This window comes from Podarcis tiliguerta, assembly GCF_965153285.1.
Source record: "Podarcis tiliguerta genome assembly, chromosome: 16".
NCBI classification, from domain to species: Eukaryota; Metazoa; Chordata; class Lepidosauria; order Squamata; family Lacertidae; genus Podarcis; species Podarcis tiliguerta.
In genome coordinates, this window is record NC_139549.1 from 2,678,209 (window position 1) to 2,696,576 (window position 18,368).

The window sequence follows — 18,368 nt, forward strand, 5'->3', positions numbered from 1 at the left end:
CTGCATATTGGAAAAACTTACTGTCCTTTCTCTTAATCTCCTCTCCTAGAATACCTAACAGAAAGACCTCTGGAGAGTTGAAGGTAACTTTTAATTCTCACAACGACCCTGTGAGGTAGTTGAGGCTGAGGGGGATTTTGACTGGCCCCTGAGCTCACACACCCAATGCGTTTCATGCGCAGGGCTGGGTCTTGATCCTCAAAAGGTGTTGGTGCCCCCACAGATATCTAATTCAAAACAGAAACAACAACAAAACGTAAAATAAAATTTGGTTGTTGTTTTTCCCCGAAATGTAAGAAAACCTACTGTAAGATGGGAAGTGGTGTTTTAGTTTTGTATACTTCCACTTTATTTATGCATGAAAATAATAATAATAATAATAAATTTTATTTATACCCTGCCCTCCCCAGCCAAAACTGGGCTCAGGGCAGCTAGCACCAGATATAAAAAAATTGATTGAAATACAACTTTAAAAAACAAGATTAAAATACAACATTAAAATGCAGCCTCGTTTCAGCAGAAACTCAAAAACTTTTTGGGGGATGAAAACGTTACCAGGGCTAACTATCCAGACTATGTGGGTCAGAAAAAAAGCCAGGGAAGTCCCCAAATAAGAATTCCATCATTCCTCCTGCTTTTTCTGATGGCAAAGTCTTCGATCTGATCTTCAAAATGAATCTTACGTAATGCATCGGCTTCTGTGCTGAGCAGAGATACGGCAACTGGCCGGCCTTGCTGCAGAGTTGTGGAGAGTTGGGATTTTTGATACACTTTGACTAAAAAAATGAATGCTCAGCTGAGCCATTTGGGACCATTAATGTTAAAAATCCGCCAGTGGAAATTTCTGTGGTTTTCCCTAAAAACCCAGGCTTATTTTGCTTAATGCAGCCCTGTTCATGTGGCCAAGTCAAGATTCGAACCCTGGTCTCTCCTAGGTCCTAGCCATTACACCACCCTGGCACTTGAGGGTGTGCCTTGCAAGGCTACAAGCTGCAAATGCAATAAATAGAATTGTAGAGTTGGAAGGGACCACAATGCAGGAAGCTTTTGCCCAGCGCAGAACTCAAACCCACAACCCTGACATTAATCATACTCTACCAGTGGAGTTCTCCCTTGGACAGAAAATAAAGGAGCTCACTTTCCCATTAGCACTTACTGAACATCAATTTCCCCATCCTTCCCTGGTTGGGGCAGGGGGCTATTTAGAGGCGCATATCCCCCCAAAAAAATCCTGACATATTTGATGGCCTCTATACTGCTCCCTAGTGCCTGATCTCAGTCTCTCCAATAGGTGTTTTATAACAAGAGTTTCCGCTTGGCGTTCACAGGTAGACTTCCTCGGTTCACAGAGGTTGTGGTTAGATGCTTTAAGGTCCTCACCTTCGTATGATCACACCTCGCTCTAATCATGGGTATTTAAAAGCAGCAAAGGAATAATTACATAAAGAACATTTCATTAAGAACATAAGGAACAGGCTGGCTGGCTGGTTGTGGCCAAGAGTCTGGCATTCTGCTGGCACAGGGGCCAAATAATAATAATAATAATAATAATAATAATAATAATAATAATAATAATATATTTATTATTTCTACCCCGCCCATCTGGCTGGGCTTCCATAAGAACCTAGGAATTATTATTTTTTTGCACTTTATTTATTTATTATTAATGTTGCAATACATATACGAAATCTTTACATATTGATACATGTACATTATATTCGTAAATTCACATTTCATTATGTACCAACATTTATCCATTTCTTATTTCTTGCCCTGTGTCTTCCCTCCACCTTGTTATTTATTTTGTAACTTTATTATTGAGATTGTAATTTTGTATCTTAATAATTAAACATTCAATCTTATATACCTGCTTAGCTTTTGTTGTTGTTGTTTAGTTGATTAGTTGTGCCCAACTCTTCGTGCCCCCCTGGACCAGAGCTTGCCAGGCACTCCTGTCTTCCACTGCCTCCTGCAGTTTGGTCAGACTCATGCTGGTAGCTTCGAGAACACTATCCAACCATCTCATCCTCTGTCTCCCCTTCTCCTTGTGCCCTCCATCTTTCCCAGCATCAGGGTCTTTTCCAGGGAGTCTTCTCTTCTCATGAGGTGGCCAAAGTCTTGGAGCCTCAGCTTCAGGATCTGTCCTTCCAGTGAGCACTCAGGGCTGATTTCCTTCAGAATGGAGAGGTTTGATCTTCTTGCAGTCCATGGGACTCTCCAGAGTCTCCTCCAGCACCAGAATTCAAAAGCATCCATTCTTCGGCGATCAGCCTTCTTTATGGTCCAGCTCTCACTTCCATACATCACTCCTGGGAAAACCATAGCTTTAACTTTACGGACCTTTGTTGGCAAGGTGATGTCTCTACTTTTTAAGGAAGGAAGGAAGGAAGGAAGGAAGGAAGGAGGGAAGGAGAGAGAGAGAGAAAGAGAGAGCTGTAGTTGCCAGAAACATCTGGTTGGACTGAGAAGCTGCACTAAATAAACGTAACCATTTTGGCCAGTAGCCATCCAACAGTGGAAGTAGCCTCTGACAACTACTGACCAATCTCCTCCATATATTTGCCAAGCCTTTTGCTATTTAAACCAAGCGGCAAATTTCCACATTTCTTCTCAGCGCTGCACCAGTTGAACGTCTGCCTGCGGCGCAGCTGTTTAGAGTTTGCTTCTTTAACTGCAAGAGAGAGAAAAGCTCAATGCCTTATTATTTTATATTTTTGTAAACAGCTTCCTCAACCTCGGCCCTCCAGATGTTTTGAGACTACAATTCCCAGCATCCCTGACCACTGGTCCTGCTAGCTAGGGATCATGGGAGTTGTAGTCCCAAAACATCTGGAGGGCCGAGGATGAGGAAGCCTGGTTAGAGGGCTTGGTAATTGTTTCTTGCTTTTATAACCAACCAGCAAATAAAGTGTTATAATAATATAATTGAATAATTATTCAATAATAATTTTTGAAGCAGGTCTGTCTGATTCTGCTTTAAGTTTGCAGACCAGCATGCAGAGGAGGTGAGGTTTAGGGAAGGCTGGCCTAGTAGGTAGAGCTTATGCAAGAAATGTCCAGTTCAGGGTAAGGCCCTCATGAAAAAGGCTGCAGTCCTAACCTGGGAGCAAGCCATGGCAGGCAGAAATACTACTGGTGCAGCTCCCACTGCCAATTTAATACAGAGCTCTCAACTGTCTTGGTGTGGTTTTTTCCTGCGGATCTTTGTTCCCGACCAGGAAAAAGGCGAGTTTTCTAAATGCAAAAAAGAAAGAAAGAAAACAAAACAGATGAAAAGCATTGGTCTTCCCTCAAAAAAAGGGAGCCATTCTTGCAAGAGAGATAGGAGAAAAGTCTTTTAAATGGGAATATAAAGTGGGGGGGGGGATTTTAAACAACGGGCAGCAGGAGGAGGAGATTCTTCTCAATGCAAAAATCAAATATAAATTCGGGACATTTTAAACGCTTGACAACAGGGAGAGGGGATTCTTTAAATGCAAAGCAACCATATGAACTTGAGTGTTTTTAAAAGATGGAAGGAGTGGGATTCTTTCAATTGCATAAGAAATGCAAAACGTTCCAGGAACTAAGAGGCTTGTAAGAGAGAGAGGAGGAGGAGTTTTGAAATGAAATAATAAAATAAAATAAAATAAAATAAAATAAAATAAAATAAAATAAAATAAAATAAAATAAAATAAAATAAAATAAAATAAAAAGGAAGCAAGCCTCCGGACGCCCATGCCCGGCTCCACGTGACGGGTGGGGAAGGGGTGGGCGGGGCGGAGGGGATGATGGACAGGTCGAGTCACGCGGCCTCGGCGTGGCTGCCTGCGCGGCTGTGTTTACCGCGCGGAGTTTGGCTAGGCGCTGCTGGCCCCGATCCAGCGCCCGGGCTGGAATGACACGGAGCAAGAGCTCGTTGTGTAATGTGGCAGAGCAAAGCCCAGCCCCGGCTAATCGAGTGCCGCTGGTCGGAGCCGCTGGGTACCAGCCGGGCTCTATCTCTGTGTCTCTTTCTTAGTGGAAAAGGGCCAAAAGCCGTGGGTTTGGGCATGCTGCCCCGGTTGGATTTCGGCCTGTCAAGGCAGATGTTAAAGAGGGGGAGGCAGTTTGGCCGCGAAGGGGGATTGCAAGTGGCATCCGCTGGGAAACAATTGGCCAGTTGGGTTGCGTGCTCGTGGGGAACTGCACCGGCGGTGTTTCCGCCTGTCAAGGAATGAGATGTGCCGAGATAAGGGAACACAAATGCAAAAAAAAGAGGGTGGGGTTATTTCGTAGGGTTAGGGTCCCCGTGCCTCACAGGGGAGCTGCACCGGTTGTGCTTCTGCCTGTCAAGGAATGAGATGTGCCGAGAAACACAAATGCAAAAAGAAAGAGGGGGGTTATTTCGTAGGGTTAGGGTTCCCGTGCCTCACAGGGGAGCTGCACCGGTTGTATCACTGCCTGTTGAGGCAGCTGTCAGAGGAAGGAGAGCGGGCGGCCAGAACGGGACGTTGGTCGGATAACAGAATGGGAACGGGGTCCCTCAAAGGTCATCTACTCCAGCCCACCGGAATGCAGGCATCACAACTGGAAGAATCCCTGACAGATTCAACCTCTGCCTTCCCCCCTCCCCCTCGCCTGTTAATGCAACAATTAAAGGAAAATTCCGCAGGGAAACGTGGCGCCCCCTGCAAATGTTTTGGTATGGAGGGTGGGGTGGTGGAGCTATACCGGTTGGATTCCTGCCTGCCCCTGTTAAAGTACCGAGTGGTTTGAGGAGAAGAGGGGATAACCCAAGTACTGTTGGGAGGAGAGGCGCTCCGGTTGCATTTCTGCCTGAGAGAAAGATGGGGAATTGGGGGTGGGAGAGGCAGCCAAAAACCAGCTGGGGGGAAATAGTGGGGTTAGGCGCTGTACCAGTTGCATTTCTGCCAGCTGTGCAACTTTTCCGCATAAACAAGAGGAGGAGAATGGCAACCGCTGGGCAATTCTTTGTGAGGATGTGAGATCTGTATGCCTAGAAAACTGCTTTTGTTGTACTTCTGCCTGTCAAAGAAGGAAGCAGACGTCTGCAGGACACATTAAAAAAACTGCAAGGGCAGGCGGCGTTTCATACCCAGACAACTGCACCAGTTGTATTTCTGCCTGTCCGGCAGTAACTAAAACCACCACAGCCTCACCAGGAAAATAAATAAATAAAAGGTTGCAGATTTCAAGTGGAAAGTACGTTTTCAGGGTAGGGATGTCGAAGAACAGAACCAGTTGGATTTCTGCCTGCCGTGGGACATTTCAGTGAGCAGGAGACGAGAGTGTGGTCACTTTGGGGAAAATACGGGCTGGGGCTGTGTGGCTTTCCTTCATTTCTTCGCAAAATGATCCCTATCCGAAACTTTGCCCCCCAATATGTAATACGCTGCAATTCTATAAAAAGATTGTTTTCACAAATGCCTATGAAAATGCAGCTGTTCTGTTTATAAACTAGATATAATAGCAACCTAGACAATCCAATAGAGGGGGAGATTGTATATACGGGATTTAATGTCCGTATAAAAACTTTTACGAATAGGAAATCATTTTATTTATTTATTTATTTTGCAGACATCACCCCAGTTAATTTGCAGGGGAGTCTATTATGGGAAGGGGGGGGGGTGATTTTTTGCCTTCCTCCAAAGCGCGTAGGAAATAGTTTGGCCAATGCACGTTAAAAACACTGATTCCGTTTTTTAGGTGGACACACCACCTGTTGAGTTTCTGTCTGATGCGCAAGCTATTACGCGGGTGTTAAACGCAAAAGAGCCGGCCTAGCTGGGACAGCTGGCAGGCCTATTATTTAATGTTTGCATGCGGAGCGAGCAGATAAAGCTCTTTGCTATCCAACAGGTGGGGTAGGGCCGCCCGAGAGGCAGAAAAACAGCTGGCAGTGTCTTTTCTTCCAAGTAGGTGAGGTGCTAGTTGCAGGAAAAGCTTCACCTGTTTAATTATGGCCTTGCTGCGATGTTGGTAGGGATAGAGGCCTCATCGGGGCGGGGTGGCAGTCTTATATAACGAGGCAGGGAGGGGCCGAGGGTGGGGCGAGCTGGTTGCGTGGCCAGCAGCAATGCAACTGGTGATGTTGTTTAGGGAAAAGCTTCGTTGGTTTAATGGCAAAAGGTCAGAATAGGGAATGCGGCAGACAGAAATTCAACAGGTAATGCCCACCTAGATATTTTTTTAGTGTGGGATTACTGTTCAGTGCTTAAAGGCACAGGTGTCTTATGAGACACCTTTATCCTTTATCCTTGCCACGATAAAGGCGGTAGAGCAACAAGTGAGGTTTCTTCAAGTTTGGGAGAAGGAGAAGAGGAAGCTTCACCTGTTTAATGACAGCCCATTGTGCAGTTCTTAAGTCTCTAAGCTTTAGAGCTGCGGCAGAGCAAGCGTTTGCGGGACACACAAAAATCCAACTGGTGACACCTTTTGATTCACCTGTTTAATTAAAACCTGTTGCCGCAGTTATTAAAAGCTTCAGACGCCTTGTAAGAGGGGCCGCTAACATAACCCTCTCCCTAAGAATAACAACAATAACTATGGAACACCTGGCACAAAACAAGCGCCACTAAGCAGACAGGAATGCAACAGGTGCTGTGCGTGCGTTTCCCCGACCCAAGGTGGTTAGGAAAGCTTCACCAGTTTAACGACAGCCAGTTTTCCAGTTGTTAAACATTAAAAAACAACTTCAAGCGGCGGTTTGAGTGACGCAAGCAGAAAATTAATAGATTATTTTTTTTTCCAAGGGGGGAGCATTAATCAGAGAGGGAACGCTCGACCGGTTTAATTGCTGCCTGTTGCACGGGGTGAAGGGAGCGAGTGTCTGGTTAAGCATAGGCGAAAAGTCTACGGGTGACAAATCTTTTCCAACGAGGAGAGGAAAAGATTAATCAGAGAGGGGACGCTTGACCAGTCTAATTGCTGCCTGTTGCACGGGGGACGAGAGTTTAGTTAAGCACAGGCAGGGGAGAAGAAAAAAATATATACGGGTGACGAATCTTTTCCAACGCGGCGCTGGCGAGTGGGGGAGGGGGAGCATTAATCAGGGCGGGTAAGCTTGACCAGACGAACTTCTGCCTGCTGCCCAGGCGGGAGGTGTTTGTTGGCGAGAGTTTGGTTAGGCAGAGAGGCAGAAAGCGCAGGGCCCGTCGCGTGATTTTCCAGCCGGGAGAGTGCCGCGGTCCGGGCGGGGAAGCTGAACCGGTTTAATTGCCGCCTGTTGCGCAGGCAGGCCGCGCGGGGAGGAGCCGGGCCGCGTCGGTGCGCCCCTGGCGGCCGCGCGCGGCCGGTGCAAGCGCGCCGCCGCCGGTTCGGAGCGCCACTGCTCTCCCCTGCTCCGCCGGAGCCGCGTCTGCCTCTAGCCAAGTCAGCCCAGCAAGGTCCTCTCGGAGCGCCGGCGGCTGCGCGCTCTTTCCGCGGCCGGAGCCAGCTGGAGAGGCGCAGGGCGGCGCAAACTCCGCGCCGGCTCCATGGACTTCAACGCCAGCCTCGGCAGCCCCGCGGGAGCCAAGCGGGGTAGAGAAGCCGCCGCCGCCGCCGCCGTCGCCAGAGGTAAGCGCGCAAAGCTGCCCGCGAATGCGCCCCTGTGCGCCCTGATGCGCCCTGGAGACGCGCTCTGCCCCGCTGGGATCCAGGCGGTGGGGAGGAGAAGACCCCCAAAGGGAGGGGGCGCGGGGCTTTTCCCGGTGTTGGGATGGAGAGAAGGAAAGCTGTTTCCTTCCCCGATGGGAGGGACAACAAGTGAAAAGGGGATCCTTAAAGAGGGGGGGGGGAGGCGGGGTGAACGCGAGGTGGATTCCGAGGCGAGGTAAGTTTGGCAAGTGGGTATCCAGTGGGGAAAAGTGGGTGGCACAGGGAGAGGGGGGGGGGTTGGCGTTGGACACACCCACCCTCCCTGATCCAGAGGCAGGAGGGTTATTTGGGCAAAGGCATAGTTATTTCGGGGAGGGGGGGTATCAAAAGAGAATTAAGTAGGGAGGGGGCTATTTGGGTGGGTGGAGAAAGGGGTGGTTGCGTCTCAGCGGGGGGCACCAGTGGCTCCGGTGAGGGCGGCGATATCTGGCAGAAATAAAGGGGGGGGGGCTCCGCAAAGTAGGGCTCTTTCCCCACCCTCTTTTAAGCAACCCTATTTAGAGAGTATCGCTGTGGGGACTCAGCTTTCCCAAAAAATGGTGGTGGGGGGCCTAGCCAGAGGGGTTTCTAACCCTTTTGCAATCACTTCGAGATCGTTGAGCACCAGCGTGTGCTCTTCTGCTGCTGTCCGCCCCCCCCCCCTTTAAAAAAACCACTCCCCTTAAAATGTCGCCTTTCCATGCTTTTCCACTATGCTTTGCAAAAATCAGATTTGTTCTGTTGCTTTTTCGGTGAGAGTGATTTGTAGTTATATTCCCCCCCAACCAAACCGCCGGTGGTTATTCTTTGCCTTCACCTCCTAGAGAATCTCAGAAGTGCCACCGATTATTTCCTCAATCTGTTGGGATCAGGCTGTGCCCAATGTGTGGGGTTTTTTGGGGTGGGAGGGAATGTTATATTCTCTCTTCCAGCGCTTTTTTCCCCAGGGGGAACTCACCGGAACTCAGTTCCGGCCCCTCTCAGGTATGTGGCATTGCCACTCCAAAAGAAGGAGGGAATTGTTCGTGGTGAATTCCAGCACCTCTTCTTTTAAAGAAAATAGCACTGCCCTCTTCCCTCTGTATCAGGCAATAAAGACATCGGATAGGGCTGTGTGATCTGGCATCCTGTTCCGAACAGTGGGCAAAAATGCCCCTCAGGACCCAGGAGTGTGGATAGACTGCCGCTGGACCTGGAGGTTCCATCTGAGCCTCAGAGGACAACCACCAGATTCCCCTCCTGGGCTTCCTCAAAACTGGGATTGAGAGTCAAATGTGGCTCCAATAGGGGAGGCTGATCATAGGTGTCATGGCCAGTAGCCCCTGATAGCCCCCGCCCCTGTGAGACGCGAGTGATTGCATTGTTTACAAAAAAAATAATAATATTCTGTCCCACATCTTCCCTTGCAAAATGACCTATTGGCCATTGGAACCACCTCTCCAAAATAAGGAGAAGCCACGTTTATGCCTCAATGTCTTTCATTGCTTCCTCCCTCCTCCTCCTCCTTTATTTTTGCGGGATTTCAGTTTTGACATGCTCAGTTTTCTGAACATAAAAAGTCTCTTGGGAGTGGGGCCCATTTCGCAGAGAGGAAAACTGAGGCAGCTCTGTGGGGCAGGTGCAAGCTCCTCTTTACCAGTGTGCGGGAACAGAACTGGGGTTAAAGCGGGTTAAGTGTGTTGGGGAATTGCTGTTCTTGGGGTTGCGGAAGGGGTTTCCCAGTTGTTTCAAAGTTGGGTGGCATGTGCAGAATGAAATTCCTGGTACCCGGAACGTCAGCTCGCTCTGCTACCTTTGACAGCCACCCAGTTCTTCCTCTGTCCTGGCTACCATAGAACCAGCTCTGCAGCGACCCTTAGCTGTGATTACACTCCCCCCTCCCCAATAAATAAAACTTTGTTGATATCCATGAAAAGGATGCATTGACCGTATGAAGGCATCTCGTTTATTCTCATTTAAACGAGGCCTTTGTGCATAGCTTAGGTGGACTAGAAGCTTAGTCCTGGACCTTGAGTACTGGCCCTAGACAGTCGGGGTTGACAGTCCTGGATTTGAGGGACCGATTCCACATTCCTTCGTTCTTTGGACGCCATCTCCTGTTTCTTTCTCAAGAGAGAGAATCTTCACAAAGGCACATTCTCCCCAAATAAGCCCCCAAAGGAAAAGTATCCGAAACGTGCTTGCAAACACCCTGCGCTGTTAAGAAAGATAAAGGCATATACTTCATCCTCCAGACATCTGCTTTGCAGGTGGAAGGTTGCAGGTTCAAATCTTGGCATCTCCAGGTGAGGTCAGGAATGTGCCCTGCCTGGAAACCAGGAAAACTCTCAGCCTCAGACGAGGCTGAGCTGGGTGGACTAACAATTTCACATGGTACACAGCATTCTGGGGTCAAAGGTGAGGATGGGACATTTTCTCTGCGCATTTTGACACCAACCCCATAAACCTTTGGGGATTATGTCTCTCTAGCCTGATCACCGTTGAGGCACCTTCCTGGGGGCATGCCATACATCTGAAGCACATTTTCCCTCACCCCAAGAATCCTGGGAACTGTAGTTTTTGGGGGTGCTGGGAACTGTAGCTCTGTGAGGACTAAACTACAGTTCCCAGGTGCCTTTTATTGGGGTGTGTGTGCTTTAATCCATGGTGTGTACACAGGCAAAGGGAGGCCTGGGCTGAAATCCTGGTAGGATTAATTATTCTAAGGCCCAGATTGCCACCCCTTCGCTGCGGTTTTTTTCTTACCCTCTCTCTTTATTTTTATTTTTTTTTTGTCCCCTTTGGGGTTGTTGACAAAACCCGCCTCCCATCTGAGAGAGAGCGAGAGAGAGCGCCCCAATTAAGTCATTTGCATGGTGGTTACGGCACAGCGGCAATCTCGAGTCCTTTTCTCTCTCCGGCAGAGAGAGGAAAAGAGATCGTATCTCTCTCTCTCTCTCTCCGAGGCAGAGAGAGAGAGATGAGTTGTGAACGCGGCTTGGCCAGTTTCAGAGTGAAGCTAGGTTTCGTTCTGCAGCGTCTTCTGCCTCGCTAATGAACACCTTCGCTCTCCTGTTAAAGCCATCTCCTGCCACCCCAGAGGAGACTCCCTTTCTCCATCTCTCTTGGGACTGAGGTGGCCCAGAACCCTTAGGATTCCCTGGTACAGAGGGTGCACCCGGCCGCCTCCTCTTCTTCTTCTTCTTCTTCCTCTTCCTCTCCCCCCCCCCAACTGCTCCCCAGCCGTCACCTCCAAGAACCGGCGCTGCTCTCATCTCGCCGAAATCTTTTTCAACCTCTCTTTTTCAACCTCCCCACAAAAATACTTTCAAAGTTTTCAGCTCAACATCTGGCTTCCGTTTTCACTTTGCAAATTTGACATGTTTTGTCTCCTGGAGTTTTTTTGGGGGGGGGCGTTGTTAGAGGAGAGGGGCTTTTTCTGCTTTTTAAAAAAATTATTTAAATATGTATCACTTTGCTTTTCAATGTTCCCGGGCACTCCACGAAGAACCCTCTCCACAGGGCAGAGGCTGAAATTTGCATCTCTCTGTGTGCGAATCAGCATATGCAAATTGGGGTGCAGGTTAATTACTTCATTTATTTAATGAAAACACTTGTGTGCCGTAAAAAGAAATCGAGGCGGTTTGTGGGAATCAAAACATATTCAGCCAACCAAACGGCAGGCTGGACTACATGACCTTCTGAGATCCCTTCCGGCCCTACAATTCTTTGATTCTATTTTTCTATTTAAAAAATGTTTAAGCATTTGTTTCACAGGGTGAAGCCCTTGAGACTTAAAAAAGCCACAAGTATGCAGACCGTCCCTGCCGGCCTTCTCAGTAATGTCTGTCTCCTTTATTTATTTGGTTTTTCTTCCAGAGGTTGTGTTCCTCATATCAGAGCTTCCTGAATAGCAGGCTGTTTTCTACCCTGTCCATTTAAAGCCTGCAACCTTCTCCCCCAACACAAGAATCCTGGGAAGTATAGTTTTGCTGGCTCGTCAAACTACAATTCCCAGCACCCTCTGTGAACTACGCTTCCCATAAATTCTGGGGAGCTGTGCACTTTGAAGATGCGGTGAGCGCCCAGCGCAGAGTAGACCCATTTCAAATGAATGACCCGTGTTAATCAGTTATTTCCCCTTTCCACTGATTTCTAATAGATTCGCAACTTTGACGCCATACTATAGTAGCCTGTTAGCCCAAATATTTTCCACAAAGTAGCCGGATTGTTACTAAATTGTAGCCCTGCACCTCTGTAGTCTGATTTCTTCCAAATATTTACATCCGGATCTTGCGTCTTCCCCAATTTTTTATTTCCTTGCAGAACTAGCAGATGAGCATCATCTTGGGTTGTTTGCCTGGGTGGTCAGTTTGGGGTTTGAAAGCAGAATCCTACCATATTTTCCATCCTGGCTCCACAACCATGATGATTAGGAACATTGGGGGAGAGTGCTTGCACGTCAAGTTGCTGGGATTTTTATTCCTAGTTAAGGTAGTGATGCCCAACAGTCAGAGCAGAGGTTTTTTGGCCAGTTCCGGAAAGGATGTGGTGTGTAGTCTGCAAGTCTCAAAGGATGAGGACTAGATTCCTGGGAAGTGTGTGCATTGTGGGACAGTGGAAGAGGCACCTGATGGCTTCAGGTAGCTGGCATGGCAGAGCTTCATGCAGCTGCGATGCTGTTCATTTAACTACAGCGCATCTGTTTCTCTCGTTGACTTCTTCAGGATTGTGAATGTGTGTTTGCGTGTAGAGAGTGTTATCACAATGTCCCTTGAGCCCATCTTCTAACCCAGGCACCCCCAAACTGGGCCCTCCAGATGTTTTGGGACTACAATTCCCCTCATCCCTGACCACTGGTCCTATTAGCTAGGGATGATGGGAGTTGTAGTCCCAAAACATCTGGAGGGCCGAGTTTGGGGCTGCCTGTTCGAACCCTAATACTCCCCTCTTTGCCAAAATCCTGAATTTGGTCCAGGGGTCAGTAAACCTTTTCAGCAGGGGGCTGGTCCACCGTCCTTCAGACCTTATGGGGGACTGGACTATATTTTGAAAAAAAAAACAATGAACGAATTCCTATGTCCCACAAATAACCCAGAGGTGCATTTTAAATAAAAGGACACATTCTACTCGTGTAAAAACACACTGATTCCCGGACTGTCCACTGGCCAGATTTAGAAGGCGATTGGGCCGGATCCGGCCCCGAGCCTTAGTTTGCCCACCCATGATTTGGTCTGCTTGGAAGAAAAGCCGGGTGAACTCTGCATCTGCTCAGAGGCACTTTCTCCATTCTTATTAGATGCTCCCAAGACAAATTCTTCAAGACAAATTCTTTGGGCTCTGGTCCTGAGCTGAGTTGGAGCCCCCATCAAAAGCCCATTCCCACCCGAAACAGAATGCTGGGAACTGTAGTATATTCTCCACCCATAGCTACAGTTCCCAGCACCCAGTATTCTTTCTTTGGATGTGTGTATGGAAAACCATGCTTTCGACGTGCTTCAAATGTGCAGTGCATCCTTCGTCTGTGGTCACAGTGCCTCTGAGCATGTACAGAGCGGGAAATCTTTTCAAGCACGAGGGCTGCATCAGTCTAGCAGCTGGACCAAATGGTGTTTAGGGAAGCTTTTAATGTTTGATGCATTACTGTATTTTAATATTTTGTTGGAAGCCGCCCAGAGTGGCTGGGGAAGCCCAGCCAGATGGGTGGGGTATAAATAATAATAATAATAATAATAATAATAATAATAATAATAATAATAATAATAATTAGGCTCTCCTCGTTTAATCCCCACAAGAGCCCTGTGAGGAACGACAACCTGAGAGCCAACCACTGTCGCCCAAGCCAGCTTCATCTGGCAGAGTGGGGATCCGAACTCTGGTCTCTCCCAGGTCCTAGTCCGCCACTCTAACCACTACACCACCGCTGCCTCTCCCCTAGTGCTATTCCCAGGAGACTCACTGAATTGGTCAACATACCTAACATTTCAGTGAATTTATTCTAAGTGGAATGTAGTTGGAAAGGAAATGACTAAAGGCATCTAAGGACCCTCCGGAGACCTCGCAATTTTCCCGGCTGATTGGCGTCCCGGGAGTTGGACCCGGGTAAACTCTGTTCCCGCTCCCTTCTTGCAAGCAATTGCTTTTATTTTTAACCGCTTAGGATTTCAGCTAATATGTTAATGCGCCGGGCAAGGGCTCTTTGCTGGGGGAGCAGCTGATCTCCACCAGACGTGATTCCTAAGCTGCTGGTAATCTCTGCCCCCCACCTCCCAGCTCCGAAATCACCCCCCCCCAAATGTGCTGGCATGGCCCCCTTCGGTCAAGCCGGCCGTCAGGTGGGTTTGCTGCATCCTTCAGGGCGGGGAGGGCGCTTTCAAGAAATCGGCCGCCTTTCCCTCGCGAGAAACTTACATTTTCTCCCCTGGGTAGGTGGAGAGACTTTTGCTGCATAAAGTAAAGCAGAAAAACCCTCTTCGTTTGAGCTTTGGGGCCTCGGCTCTAGAGAGATGAGGAATTTCAGAAGCTGCCTTGTACCCAGTTAGACCATTGGCTTATGTAGCTTAGCTCTGCTTACATTGACTGGCAGCAGCGACGCTCCTGGGTTTCAGAAAGGGGAAATCTTTCGCAGCCTGGCGACAGGGGTGCTCCGCTTCCTTCCGAAGAACCTGTGATGGACATGAAGGGATGGATTTGACCCACCAGCCCCACCCAGAAGGGCCTCTGGTCAGGGGTGCCCCCCCCTGATCTCCCCCCCCCCATAGTGAGGCAGCACGTCTCCTTCGGAACTCCCTGCCACTTGACATTAAGTCGGCGTCATCACTGTTCCCTTTTAGACCCCTCATGGAAAACATTGCTGCTGTAACCGGCTTATATCCAGACATCTGATTTGGTTTACATTTGCGGGTTTTCGTTTTGCTTGCTTTTAAAGTGATTTCTTATGCTTAATTGTTTTCTCTGTGTTTCTAACAGTGGTTTAAATGTTATTTTTAATTAAAAAACAAGCAAGCAGGTGCGTTTGCCGCCCAGGGCTCCTCTGGGAGCTGCGTTCAAATGCTACTCAGGGTAGACCTGTGGAAATGAACGGAACTAAACTAGTTGTGACTGCGAACTGCCCTGAGCAGGGCTAGCATTGAATAAGGAGGCTGAATAGAGTAGTACCTTGGTTCTCAAATGCCTTGGAACCCAAACACTGCAAACCTGGAAGTTAGTGTTCCAGTTTGCAAACCATTTTTCAGAAGCCGAACGTGCTCCGTTTTGAGTGTTACACTGAGGCCTGTCTGTTTTTGCTATTTATTTTGCGTTTTTGTTTTTGCGGCTCTTTTTGTTTTGCTTTTGTGACTGTGTGGAACCCAGTTCAGCTATTGATCGATCGATTGATTGTGTGCCTGCAGTACATTGTTTATTGCTTTCATTTTATGGATCAATGGTCTTGTTAGATAGTGAAATCCATGTTAAACTGCTATTTTAGGAGTTGTTTTTATAAGTGTGGAACGGATTAATCCGTTTTGCATTCCTTTCTATGGGAAAGCGTGCCTTGGTTTTGGAACGCTTTGGTTTTGGAACAGACCTCTAGAACAGATTAAGTTTGAGAACCAAGGTACCGCTGCAAAAGCATTTAAAAAAACAGTTTACTCCTGACCGACAAAGGGTGGAGAATCTCAGGATTGGGGCCCCAAATGCACCCATCCGGTGCACTAGGTAGGAGGATGTAGCGAGCTGCATTTTAGCGCTGTCGCACCTCGCTCAGCGTTACCAAGACAGGGTTGCCGGAGCTGTGGGAGCCTTTCCCAACCCTGCTGGCGGATCCCAGGGATTGAACCCGGGATCTGGTGAAGGTGAAGCCAGCACTCTCCCCCCTGAGCTGTATCCTTTCCCCATGGGAGGTGGGAGCCCAGCAACTTCCTGGAGGGGCCACAGATTCTCCGGAGAATGCACCTTTCTGGTGGAAAAGGAACACAAGGAGAGTTGGGGGAGAGAAGCTCCAGGCCAGTTCAAGAGCCGGAGTTAGCAGAGCGGGAGATACTCAGCAGCAGTGGCGTAGCGTGGGTTGTCAGCACCCGGGGCAAGGCAAGTAATTTGCGCCCCCCCCGCTGCACTGTCCCTCCCCCAGATAGTCCCTCGCTCTCTCTCCACACCACACCGCACGCCTGGCACCCTCCCCTCCACAGTGGGCGGCGACCCGGCGGCTCGGATCGGATTCGCACAGCCAGCACTGCAGTGAGAGAGAGAGAGTGAGCCAGGTAGGGGCAGAGAGCTGCGAGTGCGAGCGCCCCCCCCAGATGTTGCGCCCGGTGCGCCCGGGCCCCCCTGCACCCCCCACGCTACGCCACTGCTCAGCAGTACCCCCAGGATCCTGGCTCGGGGCTAGCTGAAAGTTTCACAGCAATTAAGGAGGTTGTGAAGACTTAGAGAGGTGATGGGAGCAGCAGAACAGAGCAAAGTCCCGGGAGATGGCTAGCCCCCCCCCCCCACGCACCCAGCGGTTCATTCTCACCTGCCCAAGGGTGATGCTGATTTTGGAGGTGCGAAATTTAGCAGAGAGAGAATGCCAGGGCAGGATTTTGGTTCAGTAGCTGGCCAGCCCTGCCTTTCCCGCCTCGGTTTCCCCATCTGTGAAATGGGAGGGATGTTCGGCGGCGCTTTAAGCCGCGAGCCTCTCCGACCGGAAAGGGGCTATTGAACGTAAAGGCTTTGGAACCCGTCTCTCAATCTGCCTGTTTTATAAAGTACAGGGGTACCTTGGTTCTCAAACTTAATCCGGTCCAGAAGCCCATTCCGAAACCAAAGCGTTCCAAAACCAAGGTGCGCTTTCCCATAGAAGGGAATGCAAAATGGATTAATCCATTCCAGACTTTTAAAAACAACCCCTAAAATAGCAATTTAACATGGATTTTGCTATCTTACGAGACCATTGATCCTTGACGGGGCTCTTCTTATGGAGCCTCCAGGTCCAGACACAGTCTATCTAGAATTTCTGGGTCCCCGAGGGCGTTTGACCACTGTACGAACAGGACGCTGGGCTGTGACAGACCATTGGACTGACCTTTCAGGGGTTTTTTCCTCGTGTGCTTGTTATAAACAGTAAAAACCACACGGAAAAAGAATTCAGAACATCAGCTAGCACTTTGTGTAGGGGTGTCAACCTTGAACCAATAGGGACCCCCTTGTTCACCTGTCTTGTGAGCCCGCCACACATTTCCAAGGACTTGCAGTTCCTTAATCCATTCACCCAGCTAACATTTGTCCTGGGTTGATTTGTCAGGAAAGAGGATGTTGTTTTTTTCCTTGTTGGTTAAAGGTATTTCACAGAGAAAACCATAGGTAAAGTTAAAGGACCCCTGACCGTTAATTCCAGTCGTGGCCGACTCTGGGGTGGCGGCACTCATCTCGCTTTATTGGCCGAGGGAGCTGGCGTACAGCTTCCGGGTCATGTGGCCAGCAGGACTAAACCGCTTCTGGCGAACCAGAGCAGCGCACGGAAATGCCGTTTACCTTCCCGCCGGAGTGGTACCTATTTATCTACTTGCACTTTGACGTGCTTTCGAACTGCTGGGTTGGCAGGAGCAGGGACTGAGCAACGGGAGCTCACCCCGTTGCGGGGATTCGAACCGCCAACCTTCCGATTGGCAAGTCCTAGGCTCTGTGGTTTAACCCACAGCGCCACCGGCATCCCAAGACCCTTACAATCCCTTTTCCATCTTCCTGGATGAACTCTTCCAGCTCCAGGCCGTAAAATGAGAAGAGGTCAAAGATCTGATGCATTCAACTAAGTCCGTTTCAGACTTAGGGATGGGCAGATATGTCCAGTTTCAGTTTTTCCAGTATCAAACTCAGTTCTCCATATTTCCACATCAGCTTGTCTTTTTAAGTCCTTCAGCGTTCAAGTGCAAATCCCTCCTAATATACCTGTGTCTGTTTGCATTTTTGCCTAAGGCACCCATTTTTAACAATGCGGTTCCCGCTATTTTCACTCAAATATTTACCTTTTGCACTAAACGTGAGAACGCTTTGCACTCTTGTTTTTAAATGTTTTGTGTCTGTTCTGTCCTGGGCTCCTTTTGGGGAGGAAGAGGCGGGTGCGAATGTAACAAATAAATACCCTGGTATGTGCATTTTTTGGCGACACGTTACTGAACTGGGGAATTTTGCATTGCAACATCTGGAGAAGTGTGCATTTCAAATGAAACGACTTTGTTTTTGATTGTCTACTCCTCCTCCATCCCTACTCAGACGCAGAAAAATCAATGGGCTCAGAGAATCAGTGGTTCGGTAGCTGCGATTTCTCTATTCCATTAATTTCCGTGGTTCTGTTCTGCATTGGATTTGGTTGGGTTCTGCTAGCGCTTTCGGCCGCTCCAGAGGGCAAAAGCGACAAAAGAAAGGCACATTTCCTTTTTTATATATATATAAATTTGTATTAGTTTTTCAACATATCATTTTCAACAATAATTAAATGTACTTTTACATCATATACAATTTTTTGACTTCCATCAATCACATCTGAAAATTTTTCAATCTATTCACTTAATTTACGTTTCTTTTATTATTATTATTATTATTAATAATAATAATAATAATAATAATAATAATAATAATAGTTTTATATCCCGCCCTCCCCAGTCGAAGCCGGGCTCAGGGCGGCTAACAACAATAAAATAATACAACATTCTAAAATCATTTAATTATAAAATTAATTCAAATCAAATTGATGGCAACCATTGGGCTAGAGTTCTGTGAAGATTGCCGAGGGAGGGAGTCAGGCTGTGCCTTGGCCAAAGGCCAAGCGGAAC

At 48.3% G+C, this 18,368-nt stretch overlaps 1 protein-coding gene across 3 annotated transcripts in view; it reads left to right on the forward strand.

Moving 5' to 3' along the window:
- The first annotated feature begins 6,093 nt into the window (after nucleotides 1-6,093).
- The window catches only part of RORC (RAR related orphan receptor C), a 94,491-nt gene continuing 82,216 nt past the window's right edge, over nucleotides 6,094-18,368 (forward strand). The window contains exon 1 of one of the 3 annotated variants that reach the window (XM_083416645.1): nucleotides 6,094-6,148. Coding sequence is in view for 2 of the 3 variants with exons in the window: in XM_083416643.1 (XP_083272769.1) it covers nucleotides 7,458-7,539 (82 nt within the window). In the remaining variant the exon portion in view is untranslated. Of the gene's footprint in view, nucleotides 6,149-7,331; nucleotides 7,540-18,368 lie in introns of those variants that run through there. The other 2 variants (XM_083416643.1, XM_083416644.1) reach the window with 2 other exon arrangements.